This window comes from Dermacentor silvarum, chromosome 2, assembly GCF_013339745.2.
Source record: "Dermacentor silvarum isolate Dsil-2018 chromosome 2, BIME_Dsil_1.4, whole genome shotgun sequence".
NCBI lineage: Eukaryota > Metazoa > Arthropoda > Arachnida > Ixodida > Ixodidae > Dermacentor > Dermacentor silvarum.
In genome coordinates this window covers 79,085,468-79,094,940 of record NC_051155.1, presented here as the reverse complement: position 1 = coordinate 79,094,940, position 9,473 = coordinate 79,085,468, and the positions used below count along the sequence as shown (strand labels likewise).

General features: G+C 46.9%; 1 protein-coding gene across 1 annotated transcript; it reads right to left on the bottom strand.

Annotated features, from left to right (window-relative positions):
• Positions 1–215: 215 nt before the first annotated feature.
• On the bottom strand, positions 216–8,209 carry LOC125943464 (transcription termination factor 2-like). Its single transcript, XM_049662794.1, has 3 exons — positions 8,067–8,209; positions 4,710–4,863; positions 216–302 (listed from the first exon to the last, which is right to left on the bottom strand). Exons 1-3 carry the CDS (start codon positions 8,207–8,209, stop codon positions 216–218), a joined length of 384 nt encoding a protein of 127 aa, XP_049518751.1.
• Between the last annotated feature and the right edge of the window lie 1,264 nt (positions 8,210–9,473).

Below are 9,473 nucleotides of genomic sequence, written 5' to 3'. Positions count from 1 at the left end.
AGGTGTATGCATCGTCTGCTTAGGTGCTGCTTAAGAGGCTGCTAATAAGAAAATTACACAATCGGCAACCTCACGGCTTTGCCAAGGTTGCTTCAGTGGTGCATACTACTCATTTATAACCAATTTACCCAAAGTGACGTTTCAGTGCAGTTGCCTAGGTATGTTCAGCCAGTGACCAAGCTGGGCTAGCCTCGCCCACCTTACATTCGCTCTACTCACCAGTGTACGTCGAGCACAAACATGTGATTGCCACCAATCAGGTTGAGGCCCACACCGCCAGCTTCGAGGGAGAGCAGCATCACCTGAAGATGAGAAGGTACCTCATGAAGGTTGGCGTTGCTTACGGGGTGCAGAGAAATAAAACATCTCTTTCAGTACTACGGACACACAGCACTGCTCGCAGGAGGCCACAAACAACATCAACAATAGTCATACCTTGATATAATGAATAATTGTATATAACGAAGAAAATATAAAATGTTGCTTGCCAATATCAATGTGTAATATATTTGTATCAGTAAATATCAGATATAACAAAGGTACTTTCGTGTCACATGCTACTTCGTTATAACGAACTTCAACTCTACAAGGATAATCTGCACCACGATGCAAGATGGAAATTCCAGCTGTCAATAGGGTGACGCTATAACACCATGACAAAGTACAGCTCCACAGTACACCAGTGAAGAGAGTTTTTAATAATTACAGCCCTGTAGGAAGTGAGCACAGCAGCATCTGTACCAGTATTTTGGTTTCTGGCCTCCAAACTAACATGCCAACTTGGATAGCAGAAATCAGTAAAACACTGGTGATACGATTACGGCCAGTACGAGTTTTGGTGTGATACGAATTCATAACATTTCCCGGCCGAAATACAATGGCCACAATACGAAAAACATCGGCTCATGCGTGCACATTGCCGCGCCACTGCGGATCTTACGAACACGTGAGCAACAGCGGAGGCGGTGCCAAGCTAGCGGAGCGACCGGGCACAGACAACCCGGCATACCGGGATCTGGGCGGGATCTATACTCGCCAAGCAACCGGCTACGTCACGTGGCTGCTCAATTTCTCATTAGTCCCCCCCATCGAGCGGATCGGACGACATCACAGCCTGATGTTTTGACCAGCGAGGGAGAAGACGAGGACTGCTGCAACAGTGATGACCGCGGCAGACGTGCTGAGGCGTTCAGTGGCATGCGAAAACATCCGTGAGATCACGTGCGCGCACTTTTACGGCTTCCAGAAGGCGATCGTTGACAATTTGGGCAAGAAAAAAATGCACACAGGTAGCAGAACCCAGTTGATACGTTTTTCAAGGGACCATGAAGAAAAAAAAAAGTTACAGTTTCACCCGAAAGGCGGAGCAACGATTGCAATAGCAAATCAGTAGACAGCTGTACGAAGTAAAGATAGTAGTTTTATCAGCCGTATAAACTTGTAAACATTCGCTTACTAACTAAATTAACAAGCACGGTGTCACGAGCGCACTTGTAAACATGAACACATCTCGCTCGGTGACTGCGGAAACTTGCCGTCAAAACTCTGGAGTAAGGAAGCACAGCAGCAGTAGCTGTCTCTTGCTTCTACGTGAACTAAACGTTGAAAGCACAACGTACACTAAGCTATCCGGTACTAGGCGCACTTTGTCAACATCGCAGATCGTTTTGAAGAAAAGGCCCATGTGGGTGCCCACTTAGCACGCGTCGCAGATTGCTTCCAAGATACGGCAGCTGCGCAGCCACGCTGTATCTGCAACATGCCGGTTGCTTGTTGCAACGTGCAGGTCGCTTGTCGCAACGCGCCGGTCGCTTGTTGCAACATACAAGCTGGCTGCACTGCTAAACTTTTCTGCTAAAAATAAAATAATTTTTTCTTCATTTTGTGTATGTTTTGATGATACGAATTTTGGGTGATACGAATATTTCATGTGACCCCGTGAAATTCTTATCACCGACATTATACTATATATTGTATAAAGGAATGAAGAAATGAGGAAGCGACCAAAACAGGAAATTGCAGTAAGATGCAAGAGAATGACATCAAGGGCACTAGGCTGGAAAACTTGCACGGAAATGTAAGGGAATATGCTTCAGCATGTTGAGCTCCAACGCTCAGGAAACCTATTTCTGCAATAATAGAAGTTTAAAGTTTATTCACGGTCTTATATTTACACAATTTGATCTTAACTGAACACATAGTCATAAAGAGCATTTTTGCGGTCCCTTTAAAAATGTATCAATGGGGTTATACTATCTGTGTGTGTTTTCTTCTTGCCCAAATTGCCAACGATCACCTTCTGGAAGGCGTAAAAGTATGCACAAGTGATCTCACGAATGTTTTCACACGACACTGAATGCCTCAGCACATCGAGTGAAGGGAGTGTTTTGGCCGTCATGGCTGCTGCCGTGGTCGTCATTGCTGCAGCGGTCCGCGTTGCTTTCTCGCTGGTCAAAGCATCAGCTAGGCTGTGATGTGGTCCGGTCCACTTGACGTAGGGACCAGCGAGAGACTGCGCAGCCGCGTGTCGTAGTCGGTTGCTTGGTGGCTATAGATCCCACCCAGATACTGCTGTGCCGACTTGTCTGCGCCGGTAGTTCCGCTAGCTCGGCCGCTGCCGCCACTGTTGCTCACACGTTCACATGATCCGCAGCGGTGCGGCAACGCGTTCGTAACAGCCAATTTTTTTTTCATTTAAGAGCAATGTGTTTCGGCCAGGGAATGTTACAAATTCGCATCACACCGAAATTCATACCAACCCTGATCGTATCACCGGGGTTTTACTGTATAATGAAATTTTACTGCAGCCGTAAAGGAATACCGAGACAATAAATGGGAACTCCCGCGCATGCAGATAGTCAAATGGTCGAATTACAAGCGACTGCTTGTGAACACAGCTCTCAAGTAGCACACCAAGCAACCAAGAGCGGCAGCCAAAGCGGAGGAGCATCATGTTCCGCATAAAGTTCAAGCGCGACAAGATGCTATCATGCCTGGTGCTCTGTATGCTTAATGTGCAAGTGAAAGCTTACAAGGGTGAGTCGAGAAGGAGAGTGGCTTGATGAGTGCCGTCTTTTCATGCAGGCAAGGGGAAAGGGGGGAAGGAAATGGGGGGCAAGTATGGCCGTGGCTACACATCAGTGTCTGCGCAGCTAACCACATACACAGCCCACACGCCATTTTAGAGCTAATCTGTCGCGTGTACAAGGACTGGGCAAGTTGAGTTGGCGTGGCATCATGCGCTGTCTCCCACATGTTTAGTACTGGAAATAGCGTAAGACGCGTTGAAACGAGAGGCAGATGAAGCCTTCACTCCCCGCTGTCGGTGCTTTTCATGATAGCATCATGCTACTGTGGGCAACACTATCAGCCACGGAGGCAAAGTGGATGCGAAAGCGTTGTTGGCTTCACTTTGCATCTATTGTTGCCGACTCTCGAGTTCAACAAAATATATTTCTTTCTCATCAAACTTGATTTTTTTTTTATTTCGCGAAAATTCGGGAAATTTTGTGGCCCCCTTCCACGTCAAAAAAATCCATTCCATTAAAAATTGTACTTATTGCACAAAAGGTTGAATTTCAATATTTTGTTTTATTTACCCTCATGGCCGAAGCATTACAGAGGGGAGTGGGTAGACAATAAACATAGTGCAGAATAATATGACAAAGCATGGTAACTCCTAATTGTACAATGTTAGCTAAGGCATATTTAAATCGGGTGTTATCATAAATGGAAACAATGTCAGAAGGAAGGTGATTGCAATCTTGTGAAGTTCGACATAAAAAAAGAGTAAAGAAAGGTTTTCGTATGACATGGCTCGATACCAACCTTAAAGCGATGGTTGATACGGTCAGATATATAATGTTGCTGAAGAATGAATTCGTCACAGAGGGTCGGGTGATAGTAAAGCCTATGAAAGAAGTTCAAGCGACAATGTTTTTGGCGGGATGCTAATGATGGAAGACAGATATCCGATTTCATAGAAGTTATACTGGCAGCACGATTATAACAGGAACAGATTAAGCGAGTAGAGCGATTCTGGACCATTTCTAGCGACACAATCAAATTGTTAGTGCTTGGATCCCAGACTGGAGTGGCGTATTCTAATTTAAATCGAATGAGTGTTTTATATAGCAAGAGCTTTAAAGATGAAGGAGCTGCTGAAAAGTTAAGGCGTAAGTAACCTAACATGCGATTACCATTGTTAATTATCATCTCAATATGCAAAGACCAACATAGATTAGATGTGATATGAACGCCTAAATATTTATAGGAGAAAACTGCAGCTAAGGGAGAGTTGTTCAGGTAATATGGAAAAGGACTACTAGATGCACGAGAAACACACATCACTTTACACTTGTTAATATTTAATTCCATTAAATGAAATTTCGATATAAAGAAGGAAATTGCCGGTTTTTTCCAGACTTCTTATATCGAGGTTTAACTGTATAAGTATCTTGTAATCTCTCTTACTGTCCCTTTCCTTTCTTCTATTTCTCTCTCTCTCTCTTAATAAAAGCGATTCTGATTCCGATAGGTGATATGGCAACTGTAAACTTCCAACACCTTGTTTCATCCTGCATGCCACACTATGGTGCAAGGGCCCAACAAGACAACTGAGACTCGAGTTACGTGGTCAGAGAGCTCTGGCAGCTCAGCTCACTAACCTAACCACTGCTGCACTTTGGTGGGCCAACCAGGCGACTCACCGTGGGTCCCCCCTGCTGCTGGTTGAAGTTGGCCACGTGGGAAGCCCTCTGCTGGCCAGGGACGCTGCCCTGGATGGTCACAGAGGGGATGCCCTGCCTCTCCAGATGCCGGCGCACCAGTGACAGAAGTGAAGTCCATCGAGACACCACCACACTACACGACACGCCGCAACACCGGTGTCACATAACATAGCACACTTCAATCCACTTATAACAATACCACATATAATGATATATGAGTAATACCCGTGCCACACGGGCAAAGTAAAGTGCACTTTGAGCCAGTGCACTTCAGTGCGCTAAGTGTCACTTGGGCGGCGCGCTGCTACATGAGAAAGAAAAGTGTTCTTAAAAATTGATGGCCATGGCCATCGGTAGTAAGACAGGAAAGCATATATTTGTTAATATAAATATGTGTGCACGAAAACAGTTTATTATTGTTAGAAACAACATTGACAATCCACCTTTACAAGCACCGGCAATGACGGCAACTTCACCAGCCACAATCAAAACGACTCGATCCACCAAACAACTGCACAGTCATTACCCGGCGTGGTCGTGAACAGCCCGAGAGCGAGAGTAGTTTTTTGTGGTTCTTGTTTTTTTTTTGTGGCGTGACACATTTTAATATTCTTAACGTTAGCAATTTAAAACAGTGTTATTAAAAATTACTCCCGACTCTTCTTTCAATAATGACCTACTTTTTTTCTCTCATTGGTAACGAGGCTACACAGTTCACCGGCACGAAGTGTGTTCGCCGAAGACACTCGCCGGCAAGTGCACTCTGCAGTGAGTGTCACTAAGCGTTCCCGTGTAGCATCCTGCAAATGACACTAGCCGCGAAGTGCACTCGCTCAAAGTGCACTTTACTTTGCCCGTGTGGCACGGGTATTATAACAATGAGTAGACTTAAGGGTATAAACTTATGCATTAGGGCTATGGAATAAAAGAGAAAAGAATATATACAGTAGAACCTCGTTCATACGTTTTCAAAAAATACGCGAAAAATAAACGTACGATCCAGGAAAACGTACGATCCGAATCCAGTAAAAATTGAAGCTGACACCCATATTGAGATGCAAAGGCAGAAAAAATTTATTTTTTGCAAAACATAGTTACAGTCGAATCTGATTAATTCGAACTGACACTGTGGTCTCGTCAAATTTATGTGTATTCCAATGGGCGAGAACGCTCGGTAATTCGAACATAACCGCGCACCGACAATGCTCTCAGCAGCACGCCAAATCACGTGAAGGTGCTTCCCACTGGCAATGCTCCGACATCGCCATAAAGCAAAAGCTTAGAAGAGACCCCTCGACGCCGCGCGGAGAAATAAAAAAAGAAAGAAAAACATACCACGGCGAAAATTTCCTCTCTCAAATGGTAAGGTCGCCGTTTCAGCGTCTCGCCGGAACACGCATGTAAGCGCCGACGTCTCAGAAAATGCAGCGGCTCCGGCGCAGAGGGAAGCAACGTGAAGGCCCAGTCCGGCCAACGTAACTGACCACGCCGGCCAGTGCTCGCTTCAACGGCAGTAAACGAAACTTAGGGGAGCGGGTTAAGCTGGCGCCAGGCCGGCGGGCGCGCACGGAGAGTCGAAGGTGAGGGAGCTACGAGGGAGTTGAGAGGGAGGGCGAGGGGAGCCACCGAAGCGATGGGGTTGCCGAGGCCAAATGCTCTTCCCTGCCGCCCTCCTCCCTCACCTTCGATGCGGTCTCCGCGCGCGTCGCCGTGCCGGCGCGGCCCGCTCCCTGAAGTTTCGTTCACTGCCATTATCGGGCTGCGAGAGAGAGAGAGATTGTGGTTGTGAAGAGGAAGAGGCACTATTGGGATGCGAGCGTTGGCCGGCGTGGGCAGTTCCGTGGCCCTCACTCGCTATATGCTTGCGCGCCGCGATATTTCACGACCCGCACCGTTAGCACGTAGCGCTATGGTGCACAAATACGTCAAAAATAAGTCCTTTTTTTATTTCGAACATATTTTCGGGCCCCTTCGAGTTCGAATTATTGAGATTTGACTGTATTTTCTGCTGGTGCATCACACCCTTGGACAGGAACAACTCCTTTTGCGCACATTGCAGACCCTTGCCCGCATTTTCGTTGTCTTTCGTGCGAAAGAAGCTTTCTAAGGCTTCCAGGCCAGCAAGGGCTTCGGCGAAGGTAGCCGGTATGCGCAAGCCTTCGTTCTCGCCGCCGTCTTCAGGCGCCTCGTCCGCCACCACCTCTGCTACGATCTCGTTAAGTCGTAGCGCCCCGCGCCGTGCATGCGGCGTCCGCCTGTTTTTTCCGCTTAGTAGTTCGCGTTGAAGCCAGGGGTGAGGTAGCGCAAAGGTCAATTCGCTCGCTGCTGCTGCCGCGCTTCGTCACTTAGGGCGAACGAGCACTGCAGAGAAGCCGCACGGCGGCTGTCTGCCACTTAGCGCTTCACAAGCACATGAGAGCGGCCTTTTTGCACACCTGAATGATAATTTTTCGCTGCAGATTGTATGATGCAAGCGCAGTTTGCCGCAATGCTGAACGTTGCTGCCGAATAATCGTATTTTCCGGGAAAGTATTAACCGGAATGTATTAACACATTCCTCTATGGGGTTCTGCCTATTTTTCGCGATTGCGAACGTAGGAGCCGGGAAATCGTATTAAGCGGGAACGTATCAGCGAGGTTCTACTGTATAACAATATGTTATGACCGCATGTCGAACACAACGATCAAAATTTTGCCTTCTGGCAGGTGTTTTTCATGTAGACTGAACTTGACATTTGCATTGATAAGTTCCCCTTAAACAAACATTGCTGACACGGGGTGGAAAACTTGTCTACGTGACTTCGTATCTGCCACCATTACCGCGCAGCACGTCCCACCAGCCACCGAAAGCATCACGAGTTCGCGCAGCACGCCAGAAGATGGCCCCAACTGCTTGACGCCCACGTCACCCACATCGTATGCGTCCAGAGGAGAGAGAGAGACGGGGGAAAAAAAGCGTTCAAGTGAACTGGCGCGGTGGCGTTCGCCTTTTCTACCCTCTCTCTCCCAGCAAGTGCGGAAATGAGCAGCAGAAGCAGCCCCAAAACAGTGGACAGCCCAGTTTGCAGAATGGCACCGACCAAGTGCAAAGCTGTGTCGCTTGAGACGAAGATGCAAATTTTGCAAGACGAGGTACGAGCTAGTGCAGTCAACGATATCGACTATTCTGAAAACTGGCAGCGCTGCGATCGTGAAGGCTGGAACCAGTGGCCATGCCAATCAACTGCAAAAAGGGTTAGTGACCTATTTCCACCATAACTATTTCAGAAAGGTGGGCTTAGTGCACCAAGGCGAAACCCCCCGGATAGTGAAAACAACACAGTGGAAGCCGCTCACATTGCAGCGCTCTGGGAGTACGTCGCCACGGACAATGAAGCAGCTGGTGCTTTGATGGAGAAGTTTCTGAGTGCAGATAGTGCTGCCTCATTGTGCGAAGAGACATCCGACAAGGCGATCGTTGTCTTGACAGATGGCGGCATTGCGCAACAGAGGCGATGACAGCAGCAGCAGTGACGACGAGATCGACAATGGCCCGTCTTTGAGCTCGGAGTCAACAATCATGTAAAGTGCACTGTCGTCGATCAAATCGCTCATCGATTTTGTGCACGTTAAAGGATTGACACCAGTGTTTGCACTGGTGTCAATCCTGGATGCGATAAATAAAGCAGCTGGATGGGATAAATAAATGTTCTATTTTTCACAGCCTACTTTCTACAACGTCTATATTTTAGCACAATTATCAGATTTGGGTTTGGAGCTACAAAGGTATGTTTGGCAGCTTTCTTTCACGGCAGTCCAGATATAGCGATGATCGGTTCTAATGATAAGATTTTTCGTTATTTTTTATATCGTTATCAGTGGACTGCACTGTATACCAGATCACGTTACTTAAAGAAAACATACACAGTCAAACGCCTCTATAACGAAGTGTTTGGGACGTCCGAAATTGTTCGTTTCACAGGTCACTTTATTGTAAAGATTGCACATTGCACCACTCCCGACAGAGCAGGCTAAGTGCATTCAACAAGATAGAACCTTTATTTAACATGAATTCAAGAGGGACTTAGTGGCATAAGTCATTAATACTTTCTGACACTTCATCTGACGAAATGTGCAACTGCAGCTAACCTTTTTGCACTGAGGTTCACGGCATGCTCAGAGGTGAAAAGGCGGAGCGAAGCAAGATAAAGGTGGACATTGTCAAATCCTGCTATCGCCTCCCTTGCTGTCAAAATTCTTAGTTCGGTTACCGGCTCTTCATAACTGTTGCTTTTGTTGGCACTCGTGTCCTTTCCACCCTAGATAGCTTTGAAAACATTGTCGGTCACCAGTTGCTATTACATAGTCCCGTCGTCAGCTGTGATACATTCACCAGCCTTAGCACCGTATCAATTGCGCGATTACTGGAGCAGTGCAGCAGGACTGCAAAGCTTACCGACATCAGCATGCATGTCAAATGCATCGCTAGCGCTGCCGTTAGCGATAGTGCAGATCGCAGTTCAGTGGCATGTGTGGAGAGCAGTGGTGGCACCACTAAGGGGCATTCGTTATAAAGCAACAAATTAGCCGTCAGGTACGCCTAAATTCCTTCGTTGTAAGGCAAATCCATTGTACTGGTCTTCGTTGGGGAGGCTTTCACAACACATACAAAAGATTCAATCGGGACAAAATCAATCCTACATTATACAGGTCACTTCATTGTAGAAGTGTTCGTTGTAAGGCGTTCGGCTGTATTTATTAAAA

What these genes read in the sequence shown, in the direction of transcription:
- LOC125943464 (XM_049662794.1), bottom strand. Translation starts at nt 8,209, where the DNA reads ATGCCGCCATCTGTCAAGACAACGATCGCCTTGTCGGATGTCTCTTCG. An exon ending in TACTCCCAGAGCGCTGCAAT is followed by an intron (nt 4,864 to 8,066) that starts GTGAGCGGCTTC and finishes CGTGTCGTGTAG; the next exon opens with TGTGGTGGTGTCTCGATGGA. An exon ending in AGCAGCAGGGGGGACCCACG is followed by an intron (nt 303 to 4,709) that starts GTGAGTCGCCTG and finishes TCTCATCTTCAG; the next exon opens with GTGATGCTGCTCTCCCTCGA.